Source organism: Anolis carolinensis, unplaced genomic scaffold (genome assembly GCF_035594765.1).
Source record: "Anolis carolinensis isolate JA03-04 unplaced genomic scaffold, rAnoCar3.1.pri scaffold_28, whole genome shotgun sequence".
In the NCBI taxonomy this organism is placed as follows: Eukaryota; Metazoa; Chordata; class Lepidosauria; order Squamata; family Dactyloidae; genus Anolis; species Anolis carolinensis.
This window is the reverse complement of record NW_026943837.1, coordinates 437,789-453,915: the sequence shown is the minus strand read 5'-3', so window position 1 is coordinate 453,915 and position 16,127 is coordinate 437,789. Positions and strand designations below refer to the sequence as shown.

The 16,127-nt window shown below is 42.7% G+C and overlaps 2 protein-coding genes and 1 long non-coding RNA gene across 3 annotated transcripts in view; 2 read left to right on the top strand and 1 right to left on the bottom strand.

The window, feature by feature from the left end:
* The first annotated feature begins 26 nt into the window (after positions 1-26).
* On the top strand, positions 27-9,958 carry LOC134294902 (uncharacterized). Its single transcript, XR_010001523.1, has 2 exons — positions 27-318; positions 7,581-9,958. It is a non-coding gene; the product is annotated as an uncharacterized LOC134294902 (long non-coding RNA).
* tas1r2 (taste 1 receptor member 2) lies at positions 1,068-7,885 on the bottom strand. Its single transcript, XM_008124605.3, has 6 exons — positions 7,607-7,885; positions 6,516-6,731; positions 4,523-5,080; positions 3,812-4,024; positions 3,554-3,674; positions 1,068-3,406 (listed from the first exon to the last, which is right to left on the bottom strand). Exons 1-6 carry the CDS (start codon positions 7,865-7,867, stop codon positions 2,478-2,480), a joined length of 2,298 nt encoding a protein of 765 aa, XP_008122812.1. The 5' UTR covers positions 7,868-7,885; the 3' UTR covers positions 1,068-2,477.
* A 4,017-nt stretch (positions 9,959-13,975) lies between the features above and the next one.
* clcn6 (chloride voltage-gated channel 6) overlaps positions 13,976-16,127 on the top strand; it is a 38,265-nt gene continuing 36,113 nt past the window's right edge. Inside the window, exon 1 of the mRNA XM_062966714.1 lies at positions 13,976-14,091. Coding sequence (XP_062822784.1) covers positions 14,023-14,091 — 69 coding nt within the window. The 5' untranslated portion in view covers positions 13,976-14,022. The remainder of the gene's footprint in view (positions 14,092-16,127) is intronic.

Below are 16,127 nucleotides of genomic sequence, written 5' to 3'. Positions count from 1 at the left end.
CCCCCTCCCTCTTGGCTCCCCCTCAAGCCTTTTTATAGGCTTTTTTCTATGTATCTGCCTGCCCTCTTCTAAAATGGCGGCATTTTGAACGTATCCAGCCCTCAACAAAGATGGAAATCGCCTTGGTTGCCGTGGATACCATTCTCCGCCTTTACCAAAGCCCTTCAGCGGTTGAGGACTTCAACTGCCAGAAGCCTTCGCCGCGTCTGCCAATGAGCAGGAATTATGGGAGTTGAAGTCCAAAACCTTAAAAGGCCGAAATTGGAGGGAAATGACTCCATAGCATTAGGCCCTGGCGTCAAAAGGTCGGAATTTGAGGTAAATGACTCCATAGCATTAGGCCCTGGCAGTTAAAGCGGTGTCAAAGTTACGTAATTTACAGTGTAGATGCACTTTTATATCATTTAAAAAAAATATTTCGAAATTTGGGAGTTAAAACGGCATCAAAAGGTCGGAATTTGAGGGAAATGACTCCATAGCACTAGGCCCTGGCGTCAAAAGGTCGGAATTTGAGGTAAATGACTCCATAGCATTAGGCCCTGGCAGTTAAAGTTGTGTCAAAATGTGTTAACTTACAGTGTAGATGCACTATTTTTATTTTATTTTTTCAATATTTCAAAATTTGGGAGTTATGCAGTGTCAAAAGGTTGGAATTTGAGGTAAATGACTCCATAGCACTAGGCCCTGGCAGTTAAAGTGGTGTCAAAGTGTGTTAACTTACAGTGTAGATGCACTATTTTATTTTATTTTTTCAAAATTTGGGAGTTAAAGCGGCATCAAAAGGTCAGAATTGGAGGTAAATGACTCCATAGCATTGGGCCCTGGCAGTTAAAGCGGTGTCAAAGTGTGTTAACTTTCAGTGTGGATGCACTATTTTATCATTTTTTTAATATTTCAAAATTTTAGATGTTATCATGAGGTTGTATAATTATAGTTGTATAATTATAATGTTATAATGAGCTAAAAATAGCAGAATTAAAATTGCTTTTATTTTAATCAGCTTGCAAGCCCGTTTATGAGCGGCTCAAGCAGACAATAAGGCCTGTTTTCACAAAGGCACTTTAAGATTTTTTAAAAATTTTAATATATATTTTTAATGATCAGCCCCAGCAAAGCAGTCCGAGGATGAGGAATCCTGGAAGAGGAAGTCCGGGATCTATTGGCTTCTCATTGAGTCGGTCGAACCGAAGGACAGCCCACTCAAAGAGGCCTACCTGAAGGTCATCCCACTCAAATACAGTTGGGCGCCCAAACTAGGCCAACAATGGATCATCAAACTCAATGATCCTTGGATGATCCATTGAGTTGGGAGATCCATTGGGTTAGATGAGCCATTGAGTTGGGCAATCCATTGATTTTCCATTGAGTTGGATGAGCCATTGAGTTGGACAATCCACTGATTTTCCATTGGTTGGGAGATCCATTGGGTTGGACCATCAATTTTTTTCCATTGAGATGAGTGATCCATTGATTTTTCCATTGAGTTGGATGATCCACTGGGTTGGATGATCCATTGATTTTCTATTGAGTTGGGTGATCCATTGAGTTTCCATTGAGTTGATAGATCCATTGAATTGGACGATCCATTGAGTTTCTATTGAGTTGGGCAATGCATTGATATTCCATTGATTTTCCATTGAGTTCGGTGAGCCATTGAGTTGGATGATCCATTGAGTTTCCATTGAATTAGACAATGCATTTTATATTCCATTGAGTTGGGTGATCCATTGAGTTTCCATTGAGTTGGGTGATCCATTCAGTTTCCATTGAGTTGGACGATCCATTGTGTTTCCATTGAGTTGAACGATTCATTGAGTTGGACAAGCCATTGCAGCTTTTTCTCTGGATGTGTCATGACTACTGCTGAAAGCGAGGATGTGTGCGAAGCATTCGAGTTGGGCTCCAATGCAGAGCAGCAGCAGCAAGCGCAGTCAGACCGTAAAGAACCCGCCACTTCAGAGGAGGAACAACAGCAACCCCAAGTGGACAATGAAAGACTCCCTACAGAGCAAGTGGGCACAGACCAAGAGCAGGATCAGGACCTTGAAATGGAAGGGCAGGAATTAAGTATCCCTGGCCGGCTACAATTAATAACAGAGGGTATTCAAATGCGGAGATCAAGAGAAGCGGGCCAGCAAGTAGGATCGCCTGAGAGATCTGCATAAATAGCTGGAGTTTGGAATAGCTGGTTGCTGGTAGCAACGTCGGTGCTGGGAGCTGCAACCTGAAGTTCTCTGTGTGTACTCTTGGATCTTGAAAGACAGCCTATACCTTGGAATTTGGATTGTGGATTGTGGACTACACATGGAAACTATGTTGGTGAGATATCCTGGCTTCAGAATATTGGAATGGACATACCTCTTGCCTCATCCTTGCTTGGTTGACTGATGAATGTGTTGACCTAGGGCTGCCTCTGGACTATGTTTCTGTGCTTGGCTACGTTACAAGAGACTCTCAGGGCAGGATACAATCTCCATCTAGTCCTGCCTCATGGTATAGCTCTGGATGTCAGTCTGAAAGAAAGCGGCTGTGTTCCTCTCAGGGTGGAAGAAAATAATGTAACACTTGGGTCCAAAGTAGCCCAGGCAGATGTTGAACAGGTTGGTCAGCATTACAGACGTATCTACCTTATTGACCACCAGTCCGTCGCAGAGGGACATGACCAGAAAGAGGGTGGCCCAGCAGCTAAAATACCCAGTCATACTCAGGGTGACGTACCTGGCCTCGTTGTAGTTCTTGGGCATGGCTTTCCCCATGTAGGCAAAGGAGAAGCAGAGCAAGCACAAAAACATCTCCAGGGAGTTGCTGAGGACCATGGAAGCCTTGAAGTCTGGGGTACACATCAAAAGGAGGACCGCCGGGTTATTTCTCATTGTGGTCAGGGCTGGCACCGGAGGGTAGAAGTAGACGTTGCACCCCATAATGGTCATCTTGAGGGCCAAGACGGTGCCCACAAAGACCTCCTGCCCGTGGTACTTCCGCCACAAGTCATAGGCTCTGGGCAGCCGGGCGGCCACCTTGAAGACGCAGATGATCTGGAAGGAGCGGACTGTGATGCAGGCAATGCAGAGGGAGAAGCAGAGGCCGAACGCGGACCGGCGCCCAACACACTTGAACTCTGACAGCTCACCGATGTAGAATCCCACACTGCAGAAGCCGGCAGCGAGGGCGGCTAACATTAGAAAGCAGAGCCGCCCACCGGCAGACCGCACCACTGGAGTGTCATGATGGCAGATGAAAGTCAGAAGGATGCCTAAAGTGGCCAAGAGTCCCAAAAAAGCAAAGGAGAGGAGGACCGGCGAGACGGGGTCATGCCAGGAGAAAAATATCACTGTTTTGGTGAAACACTCCTCCTGGCCTGAGTTGGACCACATGTTGTGTGGACAGGTCTGGCAAGTGAAGATGTCTGGGGAAGAAAGAAAACCATTAGGACACCAGAGGAGATTATCACACAATGCTCTTAAAATGCCGTTATGCTGCTTTGACCGCTATGACTGCATTTGCAGCAACTTAAATGAATAAATCCTGTTTTTTGAAAAGAAAGTGACCGTACCACTTTTGTTGAGAAACGTCCCAGCTTCACACTCCACGCAAACAAAGCAGCAAGCGGAGGATCCTAGCACTTTCCGCCTCTGTCCTTGTCCACACTGAGCTGAACAGACCGACCTGGGGGGCTGCCGAAGGAGACAAAATATAAAGCATTTATTCTGTCTATGTCATACCTTCAAATATTTCACAGATGAAGACCAGAAGGTTCATCCTTCTCCTCTTCTCTTCCCCTGCTGAGTCAATTGATCAGGTTTCTCCTTACCGTGCTGTTCTCTGTGTGCCAAACAATGTTCTCCGTATAAACAAGGAGCTCTTCCTGTGGGAACTTATAATTGGCGATGCGCCGGAAGGGTTTCCCAGGGATGTCCCACTGCCACTGGACTATTTCGAAGCCATTCGGGGGGTCACCTTTCTCATCAAATTGGATGATGTTGTTCAACAAAGTGAAGTTGACCCGACCCACTTCCCGCAGCAGCTACAAGAGAGAAAAAAATTACAAGACTGACACCTATATTATTGTTATTTTTGACCTTCATATGGAACTATCACAGTGCTTTCTTGGTCCTTGTCTTCCTCTGAGGTTAAGAGAGAGTGGTTTCTGTGAATCCTCTCTGTTTGATCGATTTGCTTAGGTTGGGAGAGCCAGCATGGTTCGGGGATGCTCTCAACACTGACGTTACTACCAGCAACCAGCTATTCGAAGTTCCAGCTATTTATACACAAACCATGCTGATTCTCCCAACCTGAGCAGACTGATCAAATTGATGGGATTCCCAGAAACTCACGTTGGGAAGATCAAGTGGAGGACGATCAAGCTCAGGTTGGGACTATCAAGTGGAGGAGTCACCCAAAGTCATAAAACTGTGGGAAAATAGGGCCTTGGTGAGTAAGAATGACGGAAAGAGTCACCCAAAGTAATACAACATTGTACAACATAATATCTGTGTTGAAGATACATGCATGTGGCACTCACCTGCCAGGGGTAAACGGTCCTCTTGGAGCATCCAGTTTTATTGCAGCCCAGCAAGGTGTGCAAAGCATGGGCAACGACGTAGACCGAGGAGTAAATGTTGAAATCGATGCGGTTGCCGGAGGACCGGAGACTGGCATCATAGTGCCGCACAGCCGACAGGCAGTCGTCGCATTCTTGGTTGCACATTGGCGGGGCAGCTTCTCTGACCTCGGGTGACCTGACGCGGAACTCATCCAACCCTGGAATGGGGACATCCTGCACCGCCACACCGAAGACGGAGCCAATGCTGGAGATGTTGTGCATGGCGAAGATGGAGAGGTCGGTAGCCCAGGCTTCAGACGCCACCCACACCAAGCCAGTAAGGTTCTGGCGGATGACTTCGCCGAAGAAGGGGCGGAGGGACAGCTCTGTGCTCAGGACGATCACCACTTTGGCCGAGCTGCGCTTGATTTTGGCGATGATCAACTGGAACCGCAGTAACGCGGCCCCGTCAGGCTCCTCTTGGCTGTCATTTTGGACCGGAATGGTCTCCTGAAAAGCCACGCATATCCATGAAGCCTGGTTGTCGGAGGAGAGAAAAAAGCCCATTTGTTCAATTCAGGCAGCCCCCAACTAACAAACGACATTAGCTACTACCAAAAAGCTATCTCTCGCAGACCCCTTTTTCTCCAAAGATTCTCAGCAAGCATTTACAGATACAGGCAGCCCCCAAGACACAAACAAGAGAGATTCTGTACATTTGTTCCTAAGTTGAATTTGTTTGCAAGTCGGAACAGGTACATTTTTAAAGCGTAACACCATATATATACAGTAGAGTCTCACTTAATGGGCCGGCAGAAGCTTGGATAAGCAAATAACTTGGATAATAAGGAGGGATTAAGGAAAAGCCTATTAAACATCAAATTAGGTTATGATTTTACAAATTAAGCACCAAAACATCATGTTAGACAACAAATTTGACAGAAAAAGTAGTTCAATACGCAGTAATGTTATGTTGTAATTACTGTATTTACGTATTTATCACCAAAATATCATGATATATTGAAAACATTGACTACAAAAATGGCTTGGATTATCCAGAGGCTTGGATAAGCAAGGCTTGGATTAGTGAGACTCTACTGTGTATGTATGTATGTGTATGTATGTATGTGTATGTGTGTGTGTGTGTATATATATATATATATATATATATATATATATATATATATATGCGCATTTTTCCATGGAGGAAATAACAAAACCACTGAACCAAATCACACCAAATTTGGCCATAAAAGACATAGTCATCCAAAATATGTCTTTCAAACAAAAAAAACTAGAAAAATAAAGTCCAAATTATAGAGGACGAGGAAGAGCTCCCCCTGGCTGTCAATCAGAAGGGTTTAGGCCTTTAGGCCTCACTCATTTCGTGTCCTAGCAACCCCCTCAGTTGTGTTCCTCAATACTTTATTTCCCATACCACCACACTTTGCCACAGCAAACTCCCCTGTGGTGTTTCCTTTGCTGTTTGGGCTCCTGTTCACTTTCTGTCCATGTGATAATTGGATTTTGAAAAAAAAATGGCTTGTTGGAACAAGGATTGGGGGACCCCCTTGGAGACCCCTTTCCCCATGATAATAATTCTTCCAGGAGTGCATTTCCCTTCCAAGGGGAAGATTGCTCTCACTTCCTGTTGTCTCACCCTCGTTTTTTAACTGTGAGTCATTTCTAAGTCAGATGTTTGTCACAGTCACACGTCACATCCATTCTCGTAAGATGTGACCAAGGGCTTGTTCGCACGATCCACTTATCACGCTTTCATTCCACTTTGACTGCCCTTTAGCATCCTGGGAGTTCTAGGATTGGAAATCCCTCACTCAGAGCTGTCTAGTCCCGCACCAAACTACAAACTCCGAGTTGTCCATCTGGAGTGGAATCATAGCACTGTAATTGCGCAATGTGAAAGGGAGATAGAATCCTTAACTACAGAGGGAGTGATGTGATAAATCCCAACCTCTGAATAGGTCGTCCCGATCTTGCTGCGCAGCAGCTGCGCATTCTGCTGCCCATAGTCGTCTTCACTCGAGAGCATGATGACCCAGTTCCACCGGAAGTACTTCATCAGGTTCAGCAACAAGGCGACCTGCTGCTCTGTGCTGGGGATGGTACGGAAGGCCACTGGGAAGATTTTGGGGCTGCTAAGGGCCTCCGTGGTCGCACTGTAGGTGATCTGGAGGGCAAAGGAAAGAGAGCTTTGGCATCCTTTCTTTGCTTTTAAATCAGGACCTGTAGGATATCTTTAGAGCAAGGAAAGGAGATGCAATGCACAGCTTTCCTCTACAGCCGTCCTGTTTTGTCTCTCAAGAACAGCCTTAAAACATTAAAACATTGTGGTAAGCAAATGAAAACTGCTTTACTTCAGGGAGCACACAGGGAGCAAAAGCATTAGAGTCAGTTAGTTATCAGCAAGAGCTGGCTGCACCTGCTTCTGCTTTATAGCCCTGAGTCCCCTCCCAGCTGCTAGGGCAGTTCCCAATTACTCAGCTGCATTTCTGGCAGCTATTCTAGCTGAACGATGTCTCTCCTCTATTTCCTTTCACCTCTCCTAAAATGTGGATACTTGCAAAATCTCATCCTCAGATTCCAACTCACCCTCAGGTTCATGAATATTTTCCTGCTCCCCTTCCTCTTCCGAAGAAGAGGAATCCCTAACAACAGCTTTCCTATCAAACCAGTTTTAGGCTTAATAATTAATGATTAGATTAATCCTCCCAGGAATGTTTGGGGTTGGGCTGGGGCTGAGTTATCATTACACTATGTAACAAAAATCTGTTCCTAGTTTGAAAGTGTTATTTCCTGTTTAGTTGTGCAGTCCTTACTTTGAAAGTAGTTGTTCTCCTCCAGAAATTTTGTTTTTCTGGCTGCCACAAACTAGATTGAGTTGGTTGATCCTCGATGAGATATTCATTGACAAACTATCACAGAATGTGCTGGAGTTTAATACACTTTCTCCATGTTTCAATGATAGAACAAGTTAGGAAACGAACATATTTAAAGGTTCGCAATATATTCACGACAGGTTCGGACGGGGAGGACGCAACTCACCTGTGGAACCAGGAACTGGCTCAGGAGATAAGCGGCGGTGACAGCGGAGGAGGGAGCGTCGGGGCCGATGACCGCCACCACCCGTGTCTTGTAGTCACTGTAGTTCCGCTTGATCTCGACCCTCAAGTGGTCGTCAGAGAGGAAGGAGAAGAGCGGCTGGATGATGTTGGTCAGGTAGCAGACGTCGAAGATCTCGTAGCCCAAGGAGAGTCCCGGGAGCAGGGCGCTGGAGTTGTTGATCTCCTCCACCGCAAAGCGCATGGCTTGCAGGTAGCTGAAGCCGATCGTCCTCAGTCTGTAACTGGGAGGGAGAGAGAGAGGCACCATTTCCTACCCATCCCAGAATCCCCTCTTGCAAATTCACAGGAGAATGGACTATAAACTTAATATGAGCTGGTGCTGTGATGCTGCAGCACGTCCGACCGATCCTGCTTCTCTGCCTGAAACTAAGGAATACTTGGTACCTCTTTGAATGGGTTTCATTTTGGGGTTTAGATCAGGGGTCCGGAAACTGTTGGGGGGCCAGACTATGATGTCCAAAATTAAGATTGTTGTTGTTGTGTGGCTTCAAGTCGTTTCAGACTTAGGTCAACCCTAAGGCTAAAGTTTAGGACAGAGGCCAGGTCAATGACCTTGGAGGACCTTAGTTTGGGGACTCCTGATCTAGACGATCTCATAAGATCTCAGGTAAGCAAAGAGACCTCCAAAGACCATCTAGATGGTCTCATAAGACCATAGGTAAGGAAAGGGACCTCCAAAGACCGTCTAGATGATCTCATAAGACCATAGGTAAGGAAAGGGACCTCCAAAGACCATCTAGATGGTCTCATAAGACCATAGGGAAGCAAAGACACCTCCAAAGACCATCTAGATGGTCTCATAAGGCCATCAGAAGACCATAGATAAGGAAAGAATCCCTCAAAGACCATCTAGATGGTTTCATAAGCCTATAGGTAAGGAAAAGGACCCTTAAAGGCCATCTAGATGGTCTCATAGGACCGTAGGTAAGGAAAGCGACCTCCAAAAGCCATCTAGATGGCCTCACAAGGCTGCAGCTAAGCAAAGAGGCCTTCAAAGACCATCTAGACAATCTCATAAGGCCATAAGTAAGCAAAGAGACCTCCTAGATTGCTAGGGTAGATAGATAGATAAGATAAGATAGATAGATAAAGGTGTTCAACTGGGGAATATGCTGCTGGGGAGTTTGGCGGAGCTTTCTTCCTTTTCTGCAAGAGGCTGGGTGGCCATCTGTTAGGAGGGCTTGGGTTGTGTCTTTGTCCCTTCAAACTACGAGTATAATAATAATAAGGGTTGTTGTGGTTGTTGTTATTATTATTATATCTTCCTGCCTGGCAGAAGGGTTAGAGTCCATAATAATAATAATAATAATAATAATAATAATAATAATAATAATAATAATAATAATAATTGTAGTCAAAAATCAGAAACTCCTTAAAACACAGCAAACAAAGAATCAGTACAAGAAAACCGCACTACAAACTAGAGCTAACAGCTGGCACAACAAAACACTGCATGGAAAGTTCCTTGACAAAATTGAAGGAAAAGCTGATAAGGAGAAGACCTGGCTCTGGCTCTGGCTCACGGATGGGACCCTGAAGAAGGAGACAGAAGGCCTGATCCTTGCAGCCCAGGAGCAAGCCATCAGAACAAAGGCAATTCAGGCCAAGATCGAAAAATCAGCTGATGACCCAAAATGCAGACTGTGCAAGGAAACCGACGAAACCATTGATCACAGCTGCTGTAAGAAAATCACACAGACAGACTACAAACAGAAGCACAACTATGTGGCCTAAATGCCTCAAGTACCACTTCCCAGCAGCAAAGAACTGCAAAAGTATTGGAAAATGAGCACGCAAAGATACTGTGGGACTTCCGAATCCAGACTGACAAAGTTCTGGAACACAACACGCCAGACCTCATAGTTGTGGAAAAGAAAAAGGTTTGGATCATTGGTGTTGCCATCCCAGGTGACAGTCGCATTGACGAAAAACAACAGGGAAAACTCAGCCGCTCTCAGGACCTCAAGATTGAACTTCAAAGACTCTGGCAGAAACCAGTGCAGATGGTCCCGGTGGTGATGGGCACACTGGGTGCCGTGCCAAAAGATCTCGGCCGGCATTTGGAAACAACAGACTGACAAAATTACAATCTGCCAACTGCAAAAGGCCACCCGACTGGGATCTGCACGCATCGTCCGAAAATACATCACACAGTCCTAGACACTTGGGAAGTGTTCGACTTGTGATTTTGTGAAATTAAATCCAGCATGTCTATCTTGTTTGCTGTGTCATACAATAAAATAATAATAATAATAATAGTAAATGATAATAATGGATAATAATATAATATTCATTCTATCTTCCTGCTTAATAATGGATAATAATATTATATTAATTCTATTTTCCTGCCTTGGAGAAGGAGGTTGACTGGATGGCCTTTGGGGGTCCCTTCCAGCCCTAGGATTCTGTGAGCCCTCCAACCCCGGCCCCCCACCACTTACTTCTTGCAGATGGGCACCATGGCTTGAGACAGGAAAGGTGTGCCCACGGCTTCGGCGTGCAGTGAGAAGAGCCCCCCCAGAAGGTAATCCCCGTCCAGGCGGAAGTTGGAGAAGCGGGGGGTGCCCCCCGAGGACCCCAGGGCCACCAGGGCTCCCAGGCAGGCGGCCACAGCCACTGCAGCCAAACCCATGGCGTTGTGTTCCCCGATTTGACCCAGCGGCCCCTTTGCGGCGGAGCCAGAGACCGACTCATTTGCCTGCAGCCAAATCTCCCTCCACGGTCCGGTGCAGCACACACCTAACGCCCCAGGTGAGGGGAGCCAGGTTGCTGCTTGGGCTGCAGGTACATTTCCATCAGGTAGGGGTGGCACATTCCGCTGGGTTGATTTACCTTGCAGGCAGGTGCATTTCCATCATTGAATGCAGTCCTTCCCTCTGGGTTGGCTTACCTGAATGCAGGAACATTTCCATCACTGAATGTATACTTCTCTCTAGCAGGTACATTTCCATTGGTGGATGCAGTACCTCCCTCCGGGTTGGCTTACTTGGATGCAGGTGTATTTCCATTGGTGGATGCAGGATCTCTCAGTCATTTTGTTTATACCAATGTAGTACCTTTCTCTGGATTAGTTTGCTTCATGGACAGGTTTGTTTCCATCGTTGAGTGCCACCAGGTAAACCCTCTGGATTAGCTTAGCTAGTGGCAGGTACATTTCCATCAATGGATGCAGTACTCCCTTCTTGATTGACATAGTTACCTGCCTGGCAGGTATATATCAATTGACGGATGTAGTATCTCCCTCTAGATTGGCTTACCTGGCAGGCAGATATGTTTCCATCAGTGGATGCAATATTTCCCTCTGAATTAGCTTACTTGGCCAGCAGGTACGTATATAACAGATGTAATACCTCCCTTTGGATTGGCTTATCTGGTTGGCAGGTATGCTTCCATCAATGGACACAGTACTTCCCTCTGAATTGGCTTACCTGGTCAGTAGGTACTTCTTGATTGGCTCACCTGCCTGCCAGGTATATTTCCATTGACAGATGTAGTACCTTCCTTTGGATTGGCTTACTTGTTCGGCAGGTATGCATCCATTGATGGATGTAGTATCTCCGTTTGGATTGACTTACCTGGCCAGCAGGTATGTATCAGTTGACAGATGTAGTACTTCCCTTTGGATTAGTTTACCTGGTCAGAAAGTATATATCAATTGACGGCTGTAGTACCTCCCTTTGAACTGACTTACCTGGTCGGCAGGTATATATCCATTGACAGATGTAGTACCTTTGGATCGGCTTACCTGGTTGGCAGGTATGTTTCCATCAGTGGATGCAATACTTCCCTCTGAATTGGATTACCTGGATACAGTACTTTTTTCTAGATTGGCTTATCTGGCTGCCAGGTATATATATTAACGAAAGTCGTGTCTCCCTTTGGATTGTCTTACTTGGCCGGCAGGTATATTTATGTCAATAGAGGCAGTGCTGGATGACTTGGATGACCGGTCGATATCCATGAGTGGAGCAGTACTTCCTTCTGAATGGGCTTACCTGGGTGCAGTACTTCTTTCTAGATTGTCTTACCTGGCCACCAGGTATATTTCCATTGACAGATGTAGTACCTCCCTTTGGATTGGCTTAATTGGTCGGCAGGTATGTTTCCATCAGTGGGTGCAGTACTTCCCTCTGAATTGGCTTACCTGGGTGCAGTACTTCTTTCTAGAATGGCTTACCTGGCCTCCAGGTGTATTTATGTCAACGAAGGTAGTAAAGTTGGCTTATCTGGATGACCAGGAGATATCCATGAGTGGATGCAGTACTTCCCTCTGAATTAGCTTACCTGGATGCAGTACTTCTTTCTAGACTGGCTTGCCTGGCTGCCAGGCATATATCCATTGACAGATGTCAAATCAGCGCGGTTCGACACCACTTTGACCACCTTAGAGCACTGGGAGTTGTAGTTGAATGGAAATCTCTGTTATAAACACACAGCCCTCTATGCAAAGTGTTGGTTTTCCTCAGCCAAACCCAGCTCCATCTCCACTTTGCATGGCAAATTGCTTAATCTGTTATAGCTCAATCCATTGCGTTTTGGAGCTGGTTCAGAACCAGATGTTTGGGTTGCAGCCCACATTGATTTGCATGCATTTCCCTTGTGTCCATGTGCAACCGACGGGCACATGAGACACAAGTCCTTTTTAGTTTACTTTCCTTTTTCCTCCCCTCCCCATATTATGCTTTTTGAGCCATAGGTATATTACACTATAGTGGTATATAATTCTAATACTGCGCTATGGTAATAATATAATATATTATATATACAGTATAATAATATAGTACTCCCTCTCTCTCTCTCTCTCTCTCTCTCTATATATATATATATATATAATTGTATATTGTATATTATAATATGACATGTAATATTACTAATAATATTGCAGTATAATAATATAGAAATTGTATATTATAATATTACATGTAATATTACTAATAATATTGCAGTATAGTGGTATAGTGCAATATAATAATATATAATACTAATGCTGCGCTATACTGATAATATAATATGTTGTATATACATATTATATTGATAATAATATTATAATATAATACAATATAATACTAATACAATATAATAATAAAATAATTGTATATTATATATTACAGTACATGTAATATTAGTAATACTATTGCAGTATAGTGGTATAGCACAATACAATAATATATAAAACGAATATTGTGCTATGCTAATAATATAATATATTACATATACAGTATAATAATATAGTACAATATATATATATACTAGCTGTGCCCGGCCACGCGTTGCTGTGGCAAAGTATGGTGGTATGGGAAATAAAGTATTGAGGAATTGGTGGTAGTTAAGGTAAAGGGTAAAGGTTTTACCTTACATTAAGTCCATTATAATAATGGGTTATACAGATGTGTGGAAGGGCCTTGAGTCTACACTGCCATATAATCCAGTTAAAATCAGATAATTTGTATTTTATAGGCAGTGTGGAAGAGGCCTGAGGCCTAACTCTGCCTGTCCCCTGGGCTGAGTGGGTTGCTAGGAGACCAAGTGAGCGGAGCTTAGCCTTCTAACTGGCAGCAAGTGGATAAAAACAATTATTCCTCTCCCTCTAATTAGGACTTTATTTTTCTTTTCTTTTTGTTGTATGAATGTAGAGGCATGGATGAGGGGTTGTGCTGCCAAGTTTAGTGTTTCTGGGATGTGTAGTTTTGTTGTTTTGTCCTAGGCCGAAATTTCATTACCCTTTTATATATATAGAAGTGTATATCATATATTACATGTAATATTACAGTACTAATAATATTGTATTATTATTATTACCTATTATTATTATCTATATTATTATTATTATTATTATTATTATTATTATTATTATCTTCCTGGGGGAGAAGAGTGGTATATAAATTAAATAAATAAATAAATAAATAAAATATTGGAGTATAGTGGTATAGTGCAATATAATAATATACAATACTAATATTGTGCTATGCAACTCCGGTTGCTCCTGACACGAAAAAAAATCATATAATATACTGTATAATATGTATAAAAATATTTGTATATTTTATGCAAAGGGCATAAATGTAATCATCATCATTAGCTATAAAAGGTCTAAAGCGAACCCGGAATTCTTGCCTGTGTATAATTGAGTTGGAACTCTTACCGTGTGATGAGCTCTACCGCACAGTCGCGCGACCCGTTCTGATTGGAGGGAGAAACGAAACCGGCACGCTTTCCGCGCCGCGATTGGGCCTCTCCGCTGTCAATCGTATGGATGTCCTATTTCTGGCCGAGCCCTAGAGGTGGAGAACGGAGCCACTGCGCATGCGCTAGTGTTCCTCCTGAGAGGAGGCAAAGATGGCGGCGGGAGGGTGTTGCTGCTGCTGTTGCTGCGGAGAAAGAGAGAGCCGCACCCCGGAGGAGCTGGTGAGGCGTGCCTCTGAGCATGGGCAGAGGGCGTTTGTAAGCCTCCGAGCATAAGAAGCAGGCCTGGGGCCAACTTGGGCCCTCCAGGTGTTTTGGACTTCAACTCCCAGAATTCCTAACAGCCGGTAGGCTGTTAGGAATTCTGGGAGTTGAAGTCCAAAACACCTGGAGGGCCCAAGTTGGCCCCAGGTCTGTTATAGAGTTCCTTTGGGAGTCTGAGCATGCGCATAGTTGCTTTCTAACCCTCTGAGCATATCAAGAGTTCCTTTAGCAGTCTAATATAATATAATAATTATATATTACATGTAGTATTACTAATAATATTGCAGCATAGTGGTATAGTACCATATACTATACACTATAATACCACTATTAATATTATATATTATATATAATATTATGCTATGCTAATAATATAATATGTTGTAATACATATACAGTAGAGCCTCACTTATCCAAGCTTCGCTTATCCAAGCTTCTGGATTATCCAAGCCATTTTGGATGTCAGTGTTTTCAATATATCGTGATATTTTGGTGGTAAATTCATAAATACAGTAATTACAACATAACATTATTTATTTATTTATATATTTCCGATATTTCTACCCTGCCCTTCTCCCCGAGGGGACTCAGGGCGGCTTACACAACTGGCAGGATCACTACCAGTATATCATAATACAATAAAATAGTTAAAATAGTTAAATAACATATTAAAATACAATATATAAAAGATTTAACACAGGGCAACGCCGAATATATATGCCAGTCATCCATCAGACCTTGTGCAAGAGCCTTACTGTGTATTGAACTACTTTTTCTGTCAAATTTGTTGTATAACATGATGTTTTGGGGCTTAATTTGTAAAATCATAACCTAATTTGATGTTTAATAAGTTTTTCCTTAATCCCTCCTTATTATCCAAGATATTCACTTATCCAAGCTTCTGCCGGCCCGTTTAGCTTGGATAAGTGAGACTCTACTGTATCACTAATAATATTATAGTGTAATACAATATCATACTCATAATAATATATTATATTTTTATTATAATATCCATATTCTTTCCTTTTGGGTCTCTGTAATCCTCTGAGCATGCACATATAAAAATGGTATAAAAATAAAATTATTATTATTATTATTATTATTATTATTATAGTGGTATAGTGCCATATACTAATATATAATACTAATACAGTAGAGTCTCACTTATCCAACATAAACATAAATGGGCCGGCAGAATGTTGGATAAGCGAATATGTTGGATAATAAGGAGACATTAAGGAAAAGCCTATTATACATCAAATTAGGTTATGATTTTACAAATTAAGCATCAAAACATCATGTTATACAACAAATTTGACAGAAAAAGTAGTTCAATACGCAGTAATGCTATGTAGTAATTACCTTATTTACGAATTTAGCACCAAAATATCATGATATATTGAAAATATTGACTACAAAAATGTGTTGGATAATCCAGAACGTTGGATAAGCGAGTGTTGGATAAGTGAGACTCTACTGTATTATGCTATGCTAATAATATAATATGTTGTATATACATATATCGCTAATAATGTTATATTGTAATACAATATACTCATAACAATATTATATTTTCATATAATGCTTTCCTTTTGGGTCTCTGTAATACTCTGAGCATGCACAGAGCTGCGTAGTGGTACAGTGTCATATACTAATACATAATACTAATATTATGCTATGCTAATAATATAATATGTTGTATATACATATATCACTAATAATATAATGTGATACAATATCATACTCATAACAATATATTATACAGTAGAGTCTCACTTATCCAAGACTCGCTTATCCAAGGTTCTGGATTATCCAAGGCATTTTTGTAGTCAACTTTTTCAATATATCATGATATTTTGGTGCTAAATTTGTAAATACAGTAATTACAACATAACATTACTGCGTATTGAACTACTTTTTCTTTCAAATTTGCTGTCTAACATGATGTTTTGGTGCTTAATTTGTAAAATCATAACCTAATTTGATTAATAGGT

Excerpts from the sequence above, each read along its gene's own strand:
- tas1r2 (XM_008124605.3), bottom strand. The coding sequence starts at position 7,867 with ATGCGCTTTGCGGTGGAGGAGATCAACAACTCCAGCGCCCTGCTCCCG. Across the intron at positions 6,732-7,606 it reads GCCAGTTCCTGGTTCCACAG|ATCACCTACAGTGCGACCAC; the intron begins GTGAGTTGCGTC and ends TTTGCCCTCCAG. Across the intron at positions 3,407-3,553 it reads GACGTTTCTCAACAAAAGTG|ACATCTTCACTTGCCAGACC; the intron begins GTACGGTCACTT and ends TTTCTTCCCCAG.